This window comes from Bombus fervidus, chromosome 7 (assembly GCF_041682495.2).
Source record: "Bombus fervidus isolate BK054 chromosome 7, iyBomFerv1, whole genome shotgun sequence".
Classification (NCBI taxonomy): domain Eukaryota; kingdom Metazoa; phylum Arthropoda; class Insecta; order Hymenoptera; family Apidae; genus Bombus; species Bombus fervidus.
In genome coordinates, this window is record NC_091523.1 from 16,463,832 (window position 1) to 16,486,250 (window position 22,419).

At 42.8% G+C, this 22,419-nt stretch overlaps 1 protein-coding gene across 33 annotated transcripts in view; it reads left to right on the top strand.

Moving 5' to 3' along the window:
* Positions 1-22,419, top strand: part of Bent (projectin protein bent) — an 80,621-nt gene that overhangs the window by 45,415 nt on the left and 12,787 nt on the right. For all 33 annotated transcript variants that reach the window (XM_072007262.1, XM_072007264.1, XM_072007265.1 and 30 more), the window contains 37 exons: positions 64-205; positions 568-692; positions 777-1,130; positions 1,403-1,609; positions 1,986-2,294; positions 2,770-3,360; positions 3,623-3,928; positions 4,271-4,573; positions 4,660-4,944; positions 5,419-5,730; positions 6,034-6,336; positions 6,426-6,707; positions 7,099-7,398; positions 7,614-7,916; positions 8,169-8,756; positions 8,919-9,221; positions 9,469-9,770; positions 10,115-10,700; positions 10,874-11,148; positions 11,286-11,592; positions 11,738-12,619; positions 12,870-13,169; positions 13,367-13,648; positions 13,780-14,079; positions 14,205-14,507; positions 14,948-15,406; positions 15,545-15,667; positions 15,758-16,645; positions 17,399-17,701; positions 17,783-18,664; positions 18,810-19,065; positions 19,229-19,554; positions 19,711-20,013; positions 20,230-20,614; positions 20,701-20,906; positions 21,016-21,476; positions 21,577-22,111. In XM_072007262.1, coding sequence (XP_071863363.1) covers positions 64-205; positions 568-692; positions 777-1,130; positions 1,403-1,609; positions 1,986-2,294; positions 2,770-3,360; positions 3,623-3,928; positions 4,271-4,573; positions 4,660-4,944; positions 5,419-5,730; positions 6,034-6,336; positions 6,426-6,707; positions 7,099-7,398; positions 7,614-7,916; positions 8,169-8,756; positions 8,919-9,221; positions 9,469-9,770; positions 10,115-10,700; positions 10,874-11,148; positions 11,286-11,592; positions 11,738-12,619; positions 12,870-13,169; positions 13,367-13,648; positions 13,780-14,079; positions 14,205-14,507; positions 14,948-15,406; positions 15,545-15,667; positions 15,758-16,645; positions 17,399-17,701; positions 17,783-18,664; positions 18,810-19,065; positions 19,229-19,554; positions 19,711-20,013; positions 20,230-20,614; positions 20,701-20,906; positions 21,016-21,476; positions 21,577-22,111 — 13,677 coding nt within the window. The remainder of the gene's footprint in view (positions 1-63; positions 206-567; positions 693-776; positions 1,131-1,402; positions 1,610-1,985; positions 2,295-2,769; positions 3,361-3,622; positions 3,929-4,270; positions 4,574-4,659; positions 4,945-5,418; positions 5,731-6,033; positions 6,337-6,425; positions 6,708-7,098; positions 7,399-7,613; positions 7,917-8,168; positions 8,757-8,918; positions 9,222-9,468; positions 9,771-10,114; positions 10,701-10,873; positions 11,149-11,285; positions 11,593-11,737; positions 12,620-12,869; positions 13,170-13,366; positions 13,649-13,779; positions 14,080-14,204; positions 14,508-14,947; positions 15,407-15,544; positions 15,668-15,757; positions 16,646-17,398; positions 17,702-17,782; positions 18,665-18,809; positions 19,066-19,228; positions 19,555-19,710; positions 20,014-20,229; positions 20,615-20,700; positions 20,907-21,015; positions 21,477-21,576; positions 22,112-22,419) is intronic.

The following is a 22,419-nucleotide window of genomic DNA, read 5'->3' on the forward strand; positions in this document are numbered from 1 at the left end:
ATTTTATAAACTCTGGCGATCGATGATGTTTATAAATTCTAAAATATCCCTTCTTCCGTGCAGAGTATCCTTATAAGTTCGTAAAGGTGCTCAAGTCGCAGCAGATCGTAGAAAAGGAAACGTTAACGCTCGTCTGCGAGTTGGATGACGCTGGTGGCGAAGTGAAATGGTTCAGAGGTGACCAGGAGATCGTACCTGACAAGAGGTAATGACGTCGTTTCAGATTTGATCCTCTCGATCCTTTCAAAACCGAATTCCTTTGAGCTGCAGAGCAAATATCCCGCGTATTAATTATTATACCGACAATAAATACTGATTAAAAATTTATACTGACAATATATATATATATATAGAACGTAGACTGATCTTTTCGCAAAAAAGATACAACGTGCTACGATTTAAAATTAATTTTACCAAGAGCAAGTACAAGTACGCTTATCCCTTAATTAATTAACAACATTAAGTTCGAATCGTGGAATTGACATAAATTAAATATACGTATAGTCTTCGTCGTTTTGCTTCTCATAAACGTAGAATTTTAATACAGATACTATTAATATCGTACAGGGTACAGATCAAGGAAGAGGGCAGAAAGAGGAAGCTCATCATCAAGGATGTGAAAGTCACAGATGCCGGTCAATACTCGTGCGTGAGCAACGCTGACAAGACTGAAGCCGAAATAGTTATAAACTGTAGGTTGATCTAGCGCCAAAAAGATCGTATAAGATCTATCCATCTATCGGATGTTACATTAATTTAATAACCAAACTCCTCAGATGCGAACCGATTCAACAAGAAGTTGAAGGACACGGTGGCAGTGGAAAGAGAAAAATTGGTGCTGGATGTGGAACTTCAAGATCAGACCGCACCTGCCATCTTCTTGTTTAATGGCCAAAAGATCGAACCCAGTGAGAGGATCGAGATCAAGAACTTAGGTGGTGGCAAGCATCAACTAGTCTTCAATAGACTAGAAATGAGCGATGATGGTGAAATTACATGCGAGAGCGGACAGTTAACGAGCAGCTGTAAGCTGACGGTAAAGAAGGGCGAGAGCAAACCGATCGTTGAAATCCCCGATAAGGTCGAAGGTCCTTGCAGCCAACCACTTGTGTTCGTTGTTCCTTACAAGAGTAAGTTTCGTTCTTTCCCTGTTACGAGTTGATTTGATCCTTTCGAAATACGTATACTTCCATTCCAAGAAATTATAGAGATTTAATCTGCAATTATAGCAATTTAACGATCTTCTTAATAGCTACTCTTAAGTAATTAGACTCGTAAGTAATTAGAAACCGAGATCGTGAGGGAATAATTTATCGCTACTTGATCTTCATTTGCTATGATTAGGAAATACTAATTTTTATCATGTAGATACGTTTTCTAAAACTATTATTCTCGTCCATAGTCGAAGGAACGAAACAGAGCCAGGTAGAAGCTAAACTGATGAAGGACGGCAAACCATTGCCGTTGAAGGATGTAGAAATAGTTGTAGGCGAAGACAAGATCACGTTCAAGATCAAGAAACCTTCTCATGACCAATCTGGTATTTATCAAGTAAAGATTGGTAACAGCCAAGGAGAGGAAGTCCGTGATGTGAATATTAACATGCAAGGTAAACCGACTTTTGATAGATCATTTCTATCCCGACACCAGTATTATTGTTTAGACGTCTTCTATTCGTTTTTTGTAAAGTTATTTTACCGTCCACTAAAACACTTTTCACTGTACACTAAAACAATGGAATATGGTACACAAATTTTTAATTTTAGACAAGATTGATTCTTACTCGTTTCTTCATTCTCCAATCTGTATAAAAAGGGAAACCTAATTTTTCGACTCCCCACAGTGTCTTCTACCATTTTCTCCCTGAAAACTTTGCAGATCGTCGCTCTCAACTTTGGTGTACCGTTTCACTCGCCTCTCTGCCAGCGACGAACAATAACTGTGCCATTCGTTGTAACTAACTTAATCGTTCAAACCTCGTTTAGATGTGCCAGCTCCGCCTACGGACGTTGACGTTACCGAGATCTTCCAAGACTCTTGCGTGGTGTCTTTCAAACCATCGAAAGACGACGGTGGATCACCGATCACTCAATACGTGATCGAACGTCTCGATCTCAGCAAGAAGGCACAATGGGACAGTGTCGGCGAAGTTAAGCCTGGCGAGAAATGCGTTTACAAAGTCAAAGACCTTGTAGCGAAAAAAGAATACAAATTCCGTATCAGAGCGGTGAACAAACTTGGCTCCAGCGAACCCGCGATGTTCGCCAAACCAGTACTCGCGAAAGATCCATGGGGTACGTATGAAACAGTTCACTTTAAATCCGTAACTGGACAAGCGGAATCTACGCAACGCTAGGAATTATCGTCTTTGTGGTAATTTTGAGAGTATACGTCGTAAAGTGTTGTACTGTCGATAAATGTATAACTTGATGTACGTGTAACCCACGATATCACCTTTTGTAAATTCCTGAATATTGCTGTCTACGTGGCGAAACGATCATCAAACCAGTTACGGGTTAATAGGCTCGACGTAGATTTGATCACGGAATAAAATTATGTTTGGTATAAAATTAATTATACGTTCGTATTGCGAACGCACGATTACTCGAAATCGGCGCCGTGGTGAACGCGTTGAGTTAGGATTTTTAAACATTTTCTAAACTAAAATTCCTTGAAATTGCTATGTTTTCCAATCAAAATTTTTCAAGTATAAATAAGCAAAAAATATGGTCCTAACAAAATTATGAGAAAAGTAATTCTGGTTAACAGACGAGCCAGGTAAACCGACGGACGTGGAGGTGGTGGACTGGGACAAAGATCACGCCGACTTGAAGTGGACGAAACCAGAAAGCGATGGTGGAGCACCGATCACGGGCTACATAATCGAGTACAAAGAGAAGTTCGGTAAAGAATGGGTGAAGGGCAAAGAAATCGAAGGAGACGTAACAGCAGCTACCATCGACGGTCTGAAAGAAGGCACCCAATACGAATTCAGAATCAGAGCCGTGAACAAGGCCGGACCTGGTGCACCTTCAGACGCTACGAAACCAATTATCGCCAAATCTCGATTCGTCAAGCCGTACATCGTTGGCGATGGTTTGACCAATCTCATCATAAAGAAAGGACAAGTTATCAAATACGATATTAAGTATGCCGGTGAACCCGAGCCGGAAGTCCATTGGTTCCTCGGACAGAAAGAAATTGTTCAAGATGCAGCGGAAAGAATCACGATCGATAAATATGAAAGGAACACGGTGCTTACTGTTAGAAAAACGACTAGACCAGATTCAGGCAAATACAAGCTGGTTCTGACCAACAGCTCTGGAACCTGCGAGAGCATCGGTGACGTTGTTGTACTCGGTAAGTTTTTGTCTCTTTCCTTTTTACTCTGTCATGTCTTTCGATTTATGGTTGTATTGCTTACTGAACCAGAATATAAATTCAATGGCTCGGAACTTTCGGTCATCCTTTTCGCAATCGCACAAATTGTTCAGATTCTTTGGGAAATGCTTCTAAGGAAGTTACAAAGTAAAATAGTAAATTATTCCATCCTATGTGTTCGTCGACGAACCGCTCGATATCGTGAGAACCTTTTGCGAATCGTTTGTTTCTCTTTCTGCAGACAAGCCGTCGAAACCAACTGGTCCGCTGAAAGTGGAAGAAGTCCGATCCGATCACGTAACGGTGAAGTGGCAAAAGCCGGAAGACAATGGCGGTACCGATATTACCGGTTACGTTTTGGAAAAGATGGATATGGACACTGGACGATGGATCCCTGCCGGAGAAGTCGGACCAAACGATTACTCCTTCACCTTCGGTGGCTTGACTCCGAAGAAGAAATACAAATTCCGCGTGAAAGCTGTGAACAAGGAAGGTGAATCCGAGCCACTGGAAGTCGACGAAGCTATTCTTGCCAAGAATCCATATGGTAAATAGAATCGTTAATAGCTTACGAGAAGTCAACGATGTTCGCAGTTTTTATAATCAAAGCTTTCTCGAGTGTAAATCACAGTTTTATGGAAAATGTGTTAAAAAACGTACTTGTCGTCTTTTTCTCCTGTGATCTCCGTATATTTCTGCACGTTAAGCGCATTTTACGCGTTTTATCACCTTCAAGCTTTCCATAAATGATCAACATGTGGATCAATGCCCGTTTTTCTTTTTATAAGGACGTGGTTTACAGCTGGAAGCTTATTTACGTTATGATATTACAGCCTCAAATCTCTAATGTTTGCAATTCTTTAACTTTAAAACCCTTGGTTTCCGTTAGATGAGCCCAGCAAACCTGGTAAACCAGAAATCTTCGATTACGACAACGTTAGCGTATCCTTGAAATGGCAGAAGCCTGAGAGCGACGGTGGCAGGCCAATCACTCACTACACCGTTGAGATGAAAGACAAATTTGCGGTGGATTGGGTCGAGGTAACGAAAACCGCTGACGCCACTCCGGAAGTGAAGGTCGAAGGCTTGAAAGAAAAAATGATTTACCAATTCCGAGTTCGTGCTCATAATAAAGCAGGCGCGAGTGAACCCAGCGAACCTACCGACAACCACCTCTGCAAACACAAGAACCGTAAGTTCGCTTTCAACGTACAAACGCTGTTCATAAGTATTCGAACGCTTCGGACAATTTACGTTAATTATATTATTAAATTTTAGTTAAACCAAGAATCGACAGAACCAACTTCAAATCCGTAATCATCAAGGCGGGACGTACGCACAAATGGTCTGTGGACATCATCGGAGAGCCACCACCAGAAATTAAATGGATTTGGAGGGATAACATCCCTCTAACCAACACGGAACGCATCAAAATCGATAACGTCGATTATCACACAGACTTTACGATCGTGAACGCGATGCGCAAAGACACCGGAAAATACACTCTCAAAGTGGAGAACGCTAACGGAACGGACGAAGAGACTGTCGAACTTACAGTTCTCGGTAAGTTCCGATCGTTCTTAAAATCAGTTATAGTCTATTAGAAAAGTCGACAGAACTTCTTATTTAATTATCTTATTCAGCCCTTGATTACTTTCGTAAGAACATAGGAGTTCGTGAAGAAAATTTGTAAATTTGAGGTGTAATATTTGTGGATGACAAATCGGACTACGGTTGCCGGGATTTGAACCCGGGTCCCGAACGTCCGTACCCTAAGGCGCTAACCACAGCGCTGCTGTCGTTTTGTTCTTTTTTTTTTTTTTTGTAACATTTATTGTCCGAAGTCGCTGTAGAGCGGCGTTTATATACGATATTGTTTTTTCTTCCTATCTCTGTCCTGAAAACCTGGTCGCAGAAACAGTGCAGTTCGGTAGAAACTGCGCTGCCGTCGTCCGACACTAGTTGGTGTCGAGTGCCGTTACAAATGTGTAGCCGAGTGTTCACAGGAGAGTTAATAGAGTTGCTTTTGTTACGCAGGCAAGCCAGAAGCACCGAAGGGTCCGTTAGAAGTGACGGACATTACAGCAACCTCGGCCAAGGTGAAATGGGAAAAACCAGAAGACGACGGCGGTGTCCCGATCAAAGAATACGAGATCGAAAAATTGGACACGAAAACTGGCAAATGGGTCAGAGTGGGAAAAGTTCCAGGCAATGCACCGAATACGGAATTCGAGGTGACTGGATTAAATCCAGGAGGCGAGTACAAATTCCGCGTTACAGCTGTCAACGACGAAGGTGATTCCGAACCACTTGAGAGCGAACGTCCGATCATCGCTAGAAATCCATATGGTAGGTATGAAAGCTGCGATTCAAAGCGAAACGCAGAGTACAAGTACTATATCGATATGTCTTGATTATATTTTTGAAATTCTTATATTCTGAAAGAGAAGAAACATAGGAGAAACGAAAATAAAAATTTTAATATAAATTCTTTGGCGAAACATGATGAAAACGATGAAAATGAAAAACACAGTGATATTCATATTTTCTTTGCTATATCTTTGAGACCTGACAGTAAAAGAACAGTAGAATGATCAGAACGTATAATGGATCGCCAAATCTTTCACACCAATTTCTACTGATAATTTCTAGACGAACCACATAAACCTGGAACACCTGAGATAACCGACTACGACAATGAGTCCATAAGTTTGAAATGGACTGCTCCGGATTTCGATGGTGGTGCACCGATCGAGAAGTACATCATCGAGAAGAAAGATCGTTATAAACCGGACTGGGAAAAAGCGATGGAGGTACCTGGAAGTCAACTGGAGGCCAAGGTAGGCGATCTGAAGGAGCGAGGAGAATATCAATTCAGGATTATTGCTGTAAACAAAGCCGGACCATCTCCGCCATCGGACGCCTCGAAGATGCAGATATGCAAACACAAATCTCGTAACTATTCCATTCTTGTTCGATACTATACTTTACAATATCTAGTTCTTGCAAATCTTACATCGAACCTGCGTCTTCTTTTGTAATAGTGAAACCCAGAATCGATCGTACAAACTTGAAGCCTATCACCGTACGAGCTGGCAAACCAATCAAATACGACGTGGACGTTCGCGGTGAACCACCTCCAGAAATCACCTGGTATCACAAGAACCAAGAAGTTAAAACTGGCGAAAATATCGAAATCGTCAATGTCGATTACAACACAAAACTTAGTATTACCGATAGCGTGCGTAAAAATACTGGAGTGTGGAAGATCAAGGCTGTCAACGCACACGGTGAAGACGAAGCCGAGGTCGAAATTACCATACTTTGTAAGTTTAACTTTGATGTCCAATCCTTAACGATGCAATTTTATGGAACATTCCTTATAGAAGAACATTATTGTTAACTGGCAAAAGATATACCGAAGAAGTATCCAAAACTAGTGACTGTATTTTATCAGTAATGATTTGGGCACGCTACTAGTTTCAGTAATTCACCAGTGCTCACCGGTGCTAAGTAACTTAAATTATTAATCAGTAGAAAATAATCTAAATCGCTAGAAAATAAGTAATACCAGCTACCAGAATTCAGTAATACACTATTCAGAAACTCTAGTATATTACTTACAACGCGATAATCTTTCTCTTTAAGGAATGATAGTATCTATTTATATGACAATATTTGATAATACCTAATATACATGACTATAAATGTTAATAGCGTCTCCTGGAAAACCGGAGGGTCCCCTTAAAGTATCCGATGTCACGAAGAGCGGTTGCAAATTGAAATGGGGAAAACCAGAAGACGACGGTGGTAAACCTATTACTGGGTATGTAGTGGAGAAACTCGACAAATCCACTGGAAGATGGATCCCGGTTGGACGCACTTCGGATACCGAAATGGACGTTAAAGGCCTCCAAGAAGGTCACGAATATGAATTCCGCGTGAAAGCGGTTAACGAAGAAGGCGAATCCGAACCACTGGTCACTGATAGCACGACCCTTGCAAAGAATCCTTATGGTAAGACGATACTTTATGCTTCGCATTTCACACAATGCTGTAGATTGTTCATCTTTAATCATTAATTTATCATTAATAAATTCTTATATTCTAATAAAATGCCTGCATTGTTAACACAAACCAACCAAAGTATCATCAACATTTTGACATAGTAGACATTCATAGGGTATTTTTAATCGAATGAGAAAAAAATTGATCATCTGAACAATTTTTAGACGTATCTAGTAAGCCTGGTGTACCAGAGTTGGAAGATTGGGACGTGGATCGTGTCGATCTGAAATGGGAACCGCCAAAAGATACGGGAGGTGCACCTATTACGGGTTACATAATAGAAATGAAAGAGAAACCATCGACAAATTGGGTAGAAGCTACCGTAACTCAATCGCCGCAACCAAAGGGGCGCGTCACAGGCCTTAAAAAGGGCTCTGTTTATCAATTCCGTGTGCGTGCCGTTAACAAAGCTGGACCATCCGAACCAAGCGACTCAACCAAGCCACATGTTGCAAAGGCGCGATTCTGTGAGTATCTTTCGGCAATGTCTTGGTCGATAAATCTAATTTCTTAATTAGATTGCGAATGATTCTGCAAATGTATAACAATTATTATCGATAAAAACTGTTCATTGTAACGTTCATCTCAAATCGCATTTATATATCTGCATATATTAAACTTAAATTCAACATATTGCTGATATATTTGGAATATTTGCATTTGCAATCTGCTCATTGCAATAGATTCGCAGATGTTACTATTTAATTTTCAATTTTCAGTGAAACCACACATCAACCGTGACAAATTGCAAACGATCAAAGTGAGAGCCGGTCAAACGGTGAAACTGGAAGTCGACATCGAAGGTGAACCACCACCAACCGTCAGCTGGAGCTTCGGTGGTGCAGAGCTGCAAACCGGAGCCAACGTGAAAATCGATAACGAAGATTATCTGACAAAGATTCAGTTGACCAACACTAGTCGCAAGCTCAGTGGCAAATACACCATCAAAGCTGTGAACGATTCCGGACAGGACGAGGCTGACGTTGAAATTATAATTCTCGATAAGCCTGGAAAACCAGAAGGTCCGTTGGAAGTGACAGATATTCACAAGGAGGGATGCAAATTAAAGTGGAACAAACCGAGAGACGACGGTGGTTTGCCACTGTCTAATTACTTGGTGGAGAAAATGGATATAACTACAGGTCGATGGGTATCCGCTGGGATGGTTGATCCTGAAAAAACAGAGATCACTCTTACCGGTTTGGAACCTGGAAAGAGATACGAATTCCGCGTCAAGGCTGTAAACGAGGAAGGAGAATCCGAACCTTTGCAGACAGATGTTCCCATCGTCGCTAAAAATCCTTATGGTACGAAGAATTACTTGGAAAATTTTAGATTTTAATTTCTCACGGTGATTAGACAACGTGTTTGTTTCTTCTCCGGGTTTCCATCGTATTTTTAATTGTTAAAATTAGGTAATTAACTTTCTAAAAGATGCGTCGTAACAACGTTTAAACTTGAACCTTCAGATCCACCTGCTCCGCCTGGTCTACCAGAGATCATCGATTGGGCCGAGAACATGGTGAAACTGAAGTGGGAGCCGCCAATTCGAGACGGCGGTGCGCCTATCACAGGATACATAATCGAAATGAAAGATAAGTTTGGTACCGCCTTTGTAAAGGCTGCAGAGGTCGATGGACCAGTTTGCACGGGAACAGTGACCCGACTAGAAGAAGGAAATCAATATCAGTTCAGAGTTCGAGCAGTAAATAAGGCCGGTCCTGGCGAACCTAGCGAGGCTACCAATCCTCACACTGCCAAGGCTCGTTGGCGTGAGTATCTTAATATTATTCCAATTAAATATTCTACGATTATAGTAAAATTCCACTTGAATCTAAACTTATCTGAGAAAAATACAATGGTCACTATTACGCTTTATTTTTGCTGATATCAAAAATGCTGAAGATCGCTTAAGATCTATGGAATTATACATATAATAATTAACATAATAAAAAATAGGAATAGCTAGTCGATGAGCTAATCGAGCAATAACTAAAATTTCGTTTCATCCTGTTACAGTGAAACCATTCATCGATCGTACCAATTTGCAACCGATAACTGTAAAAGTTGGTCTCACCGTAACCTTGGACGTGAATATCATCGGTGAGCCACCACCAAATGTAACTTGGTACTTTAAAGAGAAGGAACTTAAGTCGGACGATACGATCCGTATCGACAACATTGACTACAATAGCAAATTCTTCATCCTGAAGACTAAGAGGGCTCATACCGGAAAATACGTAATTACAGCAAAGAACGAAGTAGGCGAGGACAGTGCCGATGTCGAAATAATCGTCATCGGTAAACCAAGCAAACCAAAAGTACGTATTTTATTGAAATCATTTCTACATTTCCATCCCCTGTTTGCATAGCAGGGTATGAAGTAACAATTTGGAATACAATTTCGTAGAAATTATTAGAACTACGAATACCTATCAGGCATTAATGAAATCACAATAATTCGATATCGTAGAAAGTAATATTCCAATTCATTCAATGAAAAAAATCCCTTATTTAGAGTTAGCTGTAACCCTACACGAATTCGATGGTAAAGCATAATTTTAAACTTAAAGAATCAGACTCTTTGGAAAAGCTACAAATAAATTATATTTTTTAAAAATTGTAAGACTTCTGGCCAGTGAAGAATTACCATTTTGCGTTACAGGGTCCTCTCGAAATCTCCGACGTGAATAAACACGGTTGCAAATTGAAATGGGAGAAACCCGACGACGACGGCGGTGTGCCAGTCGAATACTATGAGATCGAGAAGTTGGATCCTCTTACGGGACAATGGATTCCTTGTGCGAAATCCGTGGAACCGGAAGTTACGGTAACCGGACTCCAGGAAGGCAAGCCGTACAAATTCCGTGTGAAAGCGGTAAATCGCGAAGGTGAATCCGACGACTTGGAAGCGGACAAGTCTATCATAGCCAAAAATCCGTTCGACGAGCCAGGCAAACCTGGTCGTCCAGAAATCAGAAACTGGGACAAGGACTTCGTTGATCTTGAATGGACAGCACCGAAAGACGATGGCGGTGCTCCAATTGAGAAATATATTGTGCAGATGAGAGACAAAGAAGGAAGGCAATGGATAGACGTTGCTAATGTTCTTGGAGATCGCACTACTGCCAAGGTCACCGATGGCATCGAGGAAGGTCACGAATACGAGTTCAGAGTAGTCGCTGTCAATAGAGCCGGACCCGGTGAACCCAGCGATACCTCGAAGAGCGTTGTGGCTAAACCGCGATTCTGTAAGTGTATAGGTCATAGTATACTGTTTCACAGCTAAACTCATTCAAGGAAGTTCGTAGAAGCTTGTGTTCTCGTGGAACCTGTTTAAGAATTACACGCCTCTTCTTTCCTATCAAATTTCCCATGTATTGTCTGATACTGATAAATTCTTTTTCTTTTTCATCGCGTAAAGTGGCACCACGTATCGATCGCAAAAACCTACAGAAGAAGATCATGCGAACGGGACAAATGTTACGAATCGAAGCAGATATACAAGGTGAACCACCACCAGTCATTACTTGGAAGCTCAAGGACGCTGTGCTTAAGAGCATGGACCGTCTTAAGATCGAAAATGAAGACTATCACACCACCTTCATTATAAGCAAATTACAAAGATCGGATGCTGGAACTTACACTGTTATTGCCAAGAACGACAGCGGTACCGATCAAGTCGATGTCGAGCTCCAGGTACGTTAAGATATTACTCTGATAGTTTTGAGTAGCGTACATAGATAGATAGATAGAGAGAGAGAGAGAGAGAGAGAGAGAGAGAGAGAGAACTTGTAAAAAGAAAAGAACAAACGATAAATTATTTTTCCTTCCAGGTATTGAGCAAACCTGGCAAACCAAAGGGACCGCTCGAGGTGTCAGACGTGACCGCAGAGGGATGCAAATTGAAATGGGACAAACCCGACGACGACGGAGGCGAGCCAGTCGATCATTATGTCATTGAAAGGATGGACGTTGATACCGGAAGATGGGTACCTTGTGGCACGAGTAAGACTCCAGAAGCAGAGATCAGCGGCCTCAACGAAGGCAAGGACTACATGTTCCGCGTGAAGGCTGTCAATTCCGAAGGTGAATCAGAACCATTGGAGACGGCAATTCCAACCACTGCCAAGAACCCCTACAGTAAGTAGATGTTATTTCAACTTCGGTATACCGGAGATTCTTAAGCTTTTCTGTTTAAATTCGTACCACCATGATATACAATACCTTCTCTTTCAAATTCCTGGCCATTCGGTACGATTTTCATAATATTGCTGTGTTATCGTAGCCGAGCCAGACGCTCCAGGCAAGCCGGATCTAAAGGATTGGTCGAAGCACCACGTAGACCTAAAGTGGAAAGCGCCAAAGAAGGATGGCGGTGCGCCGATCGAGAAGTACATCATCGAAAAGAAAGATCAATACGGCAAATGGCAGAAGGCGGCCGAAGTTCCTGGAAACAAAACAGAAGGCAGAGTCGAGGATCTCGTTGAAGGACAGAAGTATCAGTTCCGTGTGAAAGCGGTGAACAAAGGTGGTCAGAGCAAACCCAGTGAACCAAGCGACAGTCTAGTAGCCAAGGATCGTTACGCAGCGCCGAAGATCGATCGTACCAACTTGAAAGATCTAACGATCAAGGCTGGCACTCACATTCGATTAGACGTGAAAGTTACCGGTGAACCACCGCCAACGAAAACATGGTTCTTGAACAAAGCCAAACAGGAGTCTGCTGGCGCGGTGACCATCGAATTGGAAGATTACAGAACCAAGTTCTTGGTATCGTCCGCTAGCAGAGCTCATACTGGTACGTTGACGCTGAAAGCAGAGAACAGCTCTGGAAAAGATGAAGCGTCGATCGAGATTTTGGTGTTGGACAAACCTAGCAAACCAGAAGGTCCGCTTAAAGTATCCGACGTGCACAAAGAAGGATGCACACTGAAATGGAGTCCACCCCTGGATGATGGTGGTACACCGCTGGATCATTACGTGGTCGAGAAAATGGACACGGAAACAGGAAGGTGGATTCCAGTGGGACGCACGAAGGAACCTACTATGGTAGTGGAAAATTTGGTACCTGGTCAGGAATACAAGTTCCGAGTTAGCGCTGTGAATGCTGAAGGCGAATCGGAACCTTTGGAAACTGAACACGGAATCGTAGCCAAGAATCCATTCGGTTAGTATTTCAAACATTTATTGATTTATGATATTAATCGTATATTTGTTATAATTCGTTGTATTTTTTATTTTAACGTCGATTTTCTTTACCGACGTTCGATAATGATGGCTTAAATTTTAGTTTCGAAACAATCCGAAGTGTTTCAAAGCACATCGTTGTATTCTCGAAATTAAAATTAAAAAAAAAAAAATTAAAAAATTAAAAAAAAAAGAAAGACCGAAGACGAATCACCACATTCGTTTTATAGACGAACCTGGACCGCCTGGTCGACCAGAGGCAACCGATTGGGACAAGGATCACATAGACCTAAGATGGACTCCACCCTTAACCGATGGTGGATCTCCAATCACTGGATACATAATTGAGAAGCGCGAGAAAGACAGTCCACGATGGATAAAGGCTTGTGAAACCGGACCTGATTGCAAAGGACGCGTCGATAATCTCGACGAGGGTGTCGAGTACGAGTTCCGCGTGAAAGCTGTTAACATCGCTGGTCCCGGTGAACCATCCGAAACCAGCAAACCGATTACAGCCAAGAGTCGACGACGTAAGAATTTTTCCAATTTTTATGCAATCGATCGAGTCGCGTAGAAGCCACACTGATCAGTTCCGTATAAAAACTTGAACGCTAATCACATACTCGGTTAAAAACAGACGGTACAGTCGGGATCAGTTTGACTCCTAAGAAACTGAATTATCGATCGTCTCGACTGAAGTATCGATTGATCGATTGTTTTCCAACAGTTGCACCTAAGATCGACAGGAAGAACTTACGCGACATCACAGTACGCGAGAACGAAGGATTCCACTTCGACGTGAAAATTATCGGTGAACCACCGCCAGATGTTACATGGGTTCTCAACAACAAGAGCATTCAACAAACAACGTTCCGCAGGATACAGAACGTTCCATACAATACCAAGTTCTTTAATGACAAACCCGAACGAAAAGACAGCGGCATTTATAAGATCACAGCTGTCAATCAGTATGGATCCGACACTGCGGAAGTCGAAGTCACCGTTGTCTGTACGTATTCATTCATTTCGTTGTTTCGAATTAGAGTCGAGCGTTATTCCGATAAATATCGTCTCGTATAAATATTTATCTAAATTTGTATAAATTCGCGCGTCTTACTTACGCCTATGGTTCTTTCGCAGCTAAACCTGCCAAACCAGAAGGACCACTGGAAGTGTCCGATATTCACGCAGAAGGATGCACGCTCAAGTGGAAAAAACCAAAGGACGACGGTGGAGAACCCATCGAGGGATACCTCGTGGAGAAATTCGATCCAGACACTGGTGTTTGGTTACCAGTCGGTAAGACGACAGGACCGGAAATGAAGGTGGAAGGACTGACACCTGGACACGAATACAAGTTCAGAGTGAAGGCGCTTAACAAAGAAGGAGAATCGGAACCACTGGAAACATTCAGCTCGATTGTAGCGAAAGATCCATTCAGTAAGTGAAATTATTGAATTCTAATTGCCTATAAATTAAACATTCCGCTGTGCAACGATACAGTCGAACGAACGAATGAGCTTAGAAGCCCCGCAAGAAATTTAACAGTGACAACTTTTTTTCAGCTGTACCAAGTCCTCCTGGTGCGCCGGAACCAGTCGATTGGACCGCCAATCAGGTTGAACTTACTTGGAAAGAACCGGTCAGCGATGGTGGATCACCCATTACCGGCTACATCATCGAAAAGAAAGACAAATACAGTACAATGTGGGAAAAGGCTTTGGAAATCGAAGTACCGACCACGAAGGGTCTCGTTCACGGGCTCATCGAGGGTAACGATTATCTGTTCCGCGTGATAGCTGTGAACAAAGCCGGACAGTCAGAGCCTAGCGATACCAGCAAGACGTTCACCGCTAAACCACGCTATCGTAAGTATTTCGTTATTAATTTCAATGCACTAACTCATTAACGATATTTAGTATTATCATTGCTATTAATATTATTCCAATATATTCAGTTTCTCATATCTTGATGAAACAATACGTTACTTTACATTTTTCAATAACGTTACTCGTTTTCATGTTACCTCGTTATCGATTTAAAGAAGTATATCGAGTTTCGAAGAAGCTATCTTTCAACGATCGTGGCAACGATCCAACTTACTTACCATCGCCGTGTATCCCTGAGACAAAAGAAGCAGTATCCTCGTCGCAAATATAATACCATACATAATTTCCGGATAGACTTCATTAACGATACCAATCATACCGATCATTAACGCACCCAATGCTCTATAAATAATCATCAGCGAAATCGATTTTTGGCACTTGATCGAGCGATGGCTTACATATAAATTTCATTTCGACAGTGGCACCCAAGATCGATCGGCGCAATCTGCGTGATGTTACTCTGTCGGCTGGTTCGTTACTGAGATTCGACGCTAATGTGATCGGCGAGCCTCCACCACACATCGAGTGGCGATACGGAGCTATTCCTCTGCATTCCGATAGGAAAGTGCAGATAGACAATTCCGATTATAGCACCAAATTCAGCATTCGTCCTGTGTCGCGCGACGACAGCGGCGATTACAGTGTCACAGCCACCAATTCCTCTGGAAGGGATTCTGTCACCATACAAGTCACAGTCACGGACAAACCAATGCCACCGGAAGGTCCGCTACAAGTAACGGATGTTCACAAAGAGGGATGCAAGTTGAAATGGAAGAGGCCGAAAGACGATGGCGGCACCCCGATCGAGTACTATCAAGTGGACAAAATGGACCCAGAGACTGGATGCTGGGTGCCTTGCGGCCGATCTACCGAACCTAGTAAGTCCCATAATTATTTTAACTTGCATTTCATAGATCGATGTTACACGTACAATTTTTAATATTCTAATCATATTAAATATCAGAAATATCGTTTTAATGTCAGATAAACGAATAAACTTTCTTGCGTTTCAATAGACCTGGAGGTAAGTGGACTGACACCGGGCAAAGAATATCTGTTCCGAGTTAGCGCGGTAAATGCCGAGGGAGAGTCTAAACCTCTGGAAGCGGAACAAACGATCATAGCTAAGAATCCATTTGGTGAGTAACCAAAAATTTATCTACTTGTAACGTTAGCGAGCTCGTTCGTCGTCGACATTTTTAATTACGTTTATTATTGTAAATTCTTAGACGAACCAGATAAACCAGGCGATCTGCGTGTCACCGATTGGGACAAGGACCACGTCGATCTCGCATGGACACCGCCAGCGAACGACGGTGGCTCGCCTATTACTGGCTACATAATCGAGAAGAAAGATAAATACGGCGAATGGGAGAAGGCCATAGAGGTACCAGCGGATGAAACGTCAGCCACTGTCCCTGACTTGATAGAAGGCCAGCCTTACGAGTTCCGCGTGCGAGCCGTAAACAAGGCTGGCCCTGGCGAACCTTCGGATCCGACGCCAACGATCATTGCCAAGCCGCGAAACCTAGCACCCAAGATCGATCGTACGAATTTGGTGGAAGTCAGAATCAAAGCTGGTCAAAACTTCAGCTTCGACGTGAAGGTTTCGGGTGAACCTCCTCCAACCACGAAATGGATGTTAGGAAAGCGCGAGGTGCGACCGACAGAGCGTATCAAAGTAAAACACGTGGATTACAACACGACTCTCAGCGTCAGAAATGCTACCAGAGCGGAATCTGGAAAATACACTATCACTGCCGAGAATATAAATGGCATGGACGAAGCGGTTGTCAAGGTAACGGTTCTGGACAAACCGAGTCCACCTCAAGGACCGCTCAGAGCGTCTGACGTGCACGCGGAAGGATGCAAATTATCGTGGAAACCACCGGAAGACGACGGTGGCCAACCAATCGACAAATACGTCGTGGAAAAGATGGACGAAGCGACTGGCCGCTGGGTTCCTGCAGGAGAGACGGACGGTCCGCAGACCTCGTTGCAGGTTGAAGGGCTTACGCCAGGTCATAAGTACAAGTTCCGAGTCCGCGCGGTTAATAAGCAAGGCAAATCGGAACCGCTCACAGCTATGCAGGGCATCGAAGCGAAAAATCCATTCGGTTAGTGTGAACTTTCATTCGATATTTTTATACGAACGATATTTACGCAGGTTCGTAATCTTATGAATGGAAGTAAAGAAATATTAGGTCGTTCCATGAGAAATTCATTCATAGTGGCTACAGTAAATACTTGTACGCCTTTATTGTACCGTTTATATATCAATTGATTAGATTCAAGTATATTAAGTTTCGTATTATTTTGCATACGAAGAGTATGATATTAAAAAATATCTGAAATATCCAATGTAGAATTCTCGTCGTAATTTTTAATACGAAAAACTGTGGTCAATATCAAACGTGTTGCTTTAAATGACGAAACGAGTGAATACTTGTGATAGTCAGATATATTTAAAAATCACTCTCAATCAATCAATGCTACTCGCTATAAGGATACTGGATAATGAATAATGAATGTCCTAGAGATCTTGTTCGTCTATTTATACCGGAAAGTTTGTATTCGACTCCGGTTGCCGGTTGCACGTAGCGACGATATTGTTTTGCCCGGAGTTTATTTACTTTTAAGTCTCGTACATCGGGACGGTGTCAATGCCCCGGGGCAAAACGACAACACGAGTCACTCTCAATCTCGGTCAGTTGCGAATCGTCCTACGACTCATGTGCCACTACCAAAGAAATCTCTATTCAGATTTTATTTCTTTACTTGTTTTTATAAGGATATAAATTTACGTAAAAATCTACAATCTCGTTATAACTTGGATCGCTTCTTTTATTAAACATAATTATTATCTTTAGACGAACCGGGAAAACCTGGCACCCCGACCGTCAGCGACTACGACTCGGACTTTGTCGAACTTCAATGGGATCGTCCGCAAGAAGATGGCGGTTCACCTATTACTGGTTACATCATAGAGAAACGAGACAAATATAGTCCTACCTGGGAGAAATGCGCAGAAGTCGAGGGTGACGTAAATCGTGGAAAAGTGCCCGATCTCGTGGAGGGCACGCATTATGAATTCCGCGTTAGGGCTGTTAACAAAGCTGGCCCTGGTGAACCCTCTGACGCTTCTAAATCTCACTTGGCTCGACCTAAGAACCGTAATTATCTCTTTATCTCTTTTCTTCCCCTCCTCCTCTCATCAAAGATATATATATCGACTAAAAAATGTTCATTTTCAGTTGCTCCGAAGATCGACAGGAAGTACATGCTGGACGTGAAAGTGAAAGCAGGTGGCTTCTACGACTTCGACGTTCCTGTTATCGGCGAACCGCCACCAACCAAACAATGGTCGCTGAAGGGCACGATACTCGTGCCGAGCGATCGCATCAAGATCATAAACGAAGACTACAACACCAAAGTTCGTGTGATCGAAGCGAAACGTTCCGATGCCGGCGTGTACACTCTGGAAGCGAAGAACATCAACGGCAAGGACAGCGCCACCTTAACTGTGAACGTCCTCGACATTCCAGCACCACCGGAGGGACCTTTAAGGATCGACAACGTGACAAAGAACGGTTGCGATCTGAAATGGCGCCCACCGAAAGACGATGGTGGTTCAGAAATTCTATATTACCAGGTGGAGAAGATGGATACAGAAAACATGAGATGGGTACCAGTAGCGGAAGCTTCCTCGACTTATGCACACGTGGATCACCTGATCGAAGGCCACGACTATCAGTTCCGTGTGCGTGCGGTGAACAAGCAAGGCGAATCGTTGCCGCTCACTGGTATGGATACCATTACTGCGAAAGATCCGTACGACAAACCTGACAAACCTGGAACACCTGTTGCCACTGATTGGGACAAGGATCACGTCGACTTGGAATGGACACGACCGAAAAAAGATGGTGGTTCACCTATTACGGGATATATCATCGAAAAGAAACCTCGTTTCGGTACGTGGGAGAAGGCTTTGGAAATCGATGGAACTAAAACTAGCGCCAGGGTACCAGACCTCGTTGAAGGACAAGAATACGAGTTTAGGGTCATCGCTGTTAATAAAGCTGGTCCTGGCGAGCCATCCGAAGCTTCTTCCCCTATCGTTGCAAAACCACGTTTCCGTAAGTAAAGAATTCCTCTTTTCTTCGTTTTTCTGTGTAAAATGTACTTTCAAACTTAAACACAACGTTCAAATGTAATTTTATTTAACTTTACTTAAGTTTATCTTTTGAACAAAGAGTATATGTATGATCATTTTTCTCACAGTTGCTCCATCCTTCGATCCGCATGCACTGAGCGACTTGGTTGTTCGAGCTGGACAGAAGATCAGCTACATCATCCCTATCCAAGCATCGCCTAAACCTACGGCCACTTGGACCCTGGACGGAGAGGTGATCATGGCCGACTCTCGCCATGAAATGTACACTACTCATACCGAAACCACCTTTGAGATTCCATTCTCTGTTCGCTCTGACACTGGCCGTTACGCTCTCACTTTGGAGAACGAACACGGGAAATTCAGGTAATTTCGAATCTATGATAATTAGACTGTAGGTGTTTATATAAATTCAAATTTTTATGACAAAGTGGAACTTAAGTGTAGTAGGATTCCGTTTATACGATCTCTACAACGAATCTTCTGTTTAGTTTAGTGTAGTTAGATAAAGCGAAATAAAATGTTTCAGTTCGAGCGCCAGAGTCACCGTCCTCGACAGGCCATCACCACCACAGAAACCGCTCGAGATCAGCAAAATCACCAAGGAAGGTTGTCACTTGGCCTGGGGCCATCCATTGGACGATGGTGGCAGCCCCATATTGCACTATATTATCGAAAAAATGGATCTGTCGCGAGGCACATGGTCCGATGCTGGCATGAGCACGATATTGAGCCACGAAGTAGCACGACTGACGCATCGCAAGGAGTATCTCTTCCGTGTGAAAGCTGTCAACACCATTGGAGAATCCGATCCTCTCGAAGCACCAAAGAGTATCATCGCTAAGAATTTGTTCGGTTAGTGTTCGACTATGCACGATTCAAAGATTTCTAATTATTTATTTCATAAAAAACGGAACGATATAAATTACAAGGAAAACAAGGAGAAATCGCACTCTAAAAGTTAACAAGAAGTTTACAGATCTAATAGAAATTACGATTTCGTATTTGTAGACGAACCCGACGCTCCTGGAAGACCACAGATCACAGACTGGGACAGAGATCACGTCGATCTGCAATGGCCAGCACCAAGCAGCGATGGTGGTTCTCCCATTACAGAATACATCGTCCAGAAGAAAGAAAAGGGTAGTCCATACTGGGTCAACGCGGTTCACGTTCCACCAAATCAAACAAATACAACTGTCCCTGACTTAACGGAAGGACAAGAATACGAATTCCGTGTAATTGCTGTTAACGCTGCTGGACAATCAGAGCCGTCGGAGCCAAGCGATCTCATCACTGCCAAACCTCGTTACTGTGAGCATATTTTTACTGTATTCGTTGTTTCTCGATTACGGATGATCATGCATTATTACTAAATATTCTTTACAATAAATATGTAAAGAATGAAGCAAATCTCTATTTATATTCAATTTCTATTCGCAAAAATATAAATTTGCATAAACATCCACAGCTTAATTATTACCACGAACTATACAAACATTTTATTAATAAAATAATTCAATATTTTAGTGGCTCCAAAGATCAAGACGCCTTTGCAAGACATTCGAATCAAGGCTGGTCTCATCTTCCACGTCGACATCGACTTCGTCGGTGAACCGACTCCGGAGGTTACCTGGACCGTTGGAAGTCGCGATCTACTGACCACCGATAGAACGACTGTTACCTCGATCGGTTATCACACCATTGTTCACACTGTTAACGCTCAAAGATCCGATTCCGGATTGTATCACTTGTTGTTGAAGAACAGCAGCGGAATAGACGAAGGTAGCTTCCAAGTTATCGTTCTCGACAGACCTGGTCCACCGGAAGGTCCTCTGCAGTACGAAGAGATCACAAGCCAGTCGGTTACCTTGTCGTGGAAACCACCTAAAGATAACGGTGGTAGCGAGCTCACGTGAGTACCAACGTCTCAAATTGACTATTTAACGAAACAAAGTGATAAGCGTAAAATAATACAACGCTTTTTGCGATCCTTTTTAGTGGATACGTAATCGAGAAACGTGACTTGACCCATGGCGGTGGCTGGGTACCAGCTGTCACTCACGTCAATCCCAAGTATAATCACGCCACAGTACCGAGATTGCTGGAAGGTACGACTTACGAGTTCAGGGTATGCGCAGAGAATCTTCAAGGCCGCTCAGATCCTTTGACTACAGATCACTCGATCGTCGCCAAGAACCAATTCGGTAAATTCTCTACTCTATCATCGGATATGTATACTACGGCTCACAAGTATTATTATACTTGCCGGCTATATTTACTGGGAAACCCTGACAAATTGTTTGTTCTATTCAGTTGTGCCTGGACAACCTGGAAAGCCAGAATGTGTCGACGCGGACAAAGACCACATCAAGATCAAATGGTTGGCGCCGATCAGCAACGGTGGATCGAAGATCATCGGTTACGACGTGGAACGGCGTGATCGCGCAACTGGCCGCTGGTTGAAATTGACCAAAGAGCCAGCGAGATATGCCGAATATTATGACGACCATGTGACCGAGGGTCATCAATACGAATACCGAGTAACTGCTATAAACGCCGCTGGCGCGGGCAAACCTAGCGACACGTCCTCCGTATTCATCGCGAAACCGATGAAAGAGAAACCGAAATTGAATTTGGACGCGCTGATTGGACGTAAGATCAAGGTGCGTGCCGGAGAACCCATCAATGTTAACATTCCATTGTCCGGAGCGCCAACTCCCACTATCGAATGGACCAAAGACTCTAAGCCTCTCCTCGAAACTCTTCGAATATCGGTAAGCAAATGGTTTACCTTTGGTTCAGATCTGTTGCGTATGAGTGTCGACTCATGCGAATCAGTAATATCTCAACCGTTAATTTTCTAATAACTTTCAGACCGAAACCAAGAGCGATCACACGAATTTGTTGGTCGAAAAATCGGTCCGAGAAGATGGCGGTATTTACACAGTCACAGCGACGAACGAGCATGGAAAAGATTCAGCCGACATCGAGGTTATCGTGGTCGATAGACCAGGACCACCCCAAGGTCCCCTACAATACACTGGCACCACGCAGGAGTCCGTGTCCTTATCCTGGAACAAACCTCTGGATGATGGTGGATCCGACGTCACGAACTACATCGTTGAGGTATCGGAGTATGGAGCCGATAACTGGCGTCAAACACCAGGATACTGTCCGAGAACAAGCTATACCGCCAAAGGTCTTACCGAGGGCAAGAAATACGTGTTCAGAGTGCGAGCTGAAAATATGTACGGTGTGTCTGAACCATTGGAAGGCAAACCAGTCGTCGCCAAGAGTCCATACGATCCACCAGACGCACCCAGTCAACCCGAAATCCTTGGATACACACCCAACAGCTGTAGTCTTTTATGGAATCCACCGCTCAATACTGGTGGCAAGCCTATTACCGGTGAGACGTCATTCTTTTCTTTTCTTCTATATAACTAAATATAATATAACTAAAGAAAGTGGAATCAAAATAGAGATCTGTTTCATTTGTTAAATATCATAACGAGTATACTATTTTGGATATTTTCTACAGTTTTGCATATTAGGAGCATTTTCGTGCTTTCAAAATCGTGTTCTAGTATTCTATGACATCTCTAATAAAAGATAAATTCCATCTGCTCCTTCTGTTTGTAATTTTCTAATTAAATTACGTTCTGTTAAATATTACTATATGTATATTAATTAATGTATAAATTTACCGACTAATTC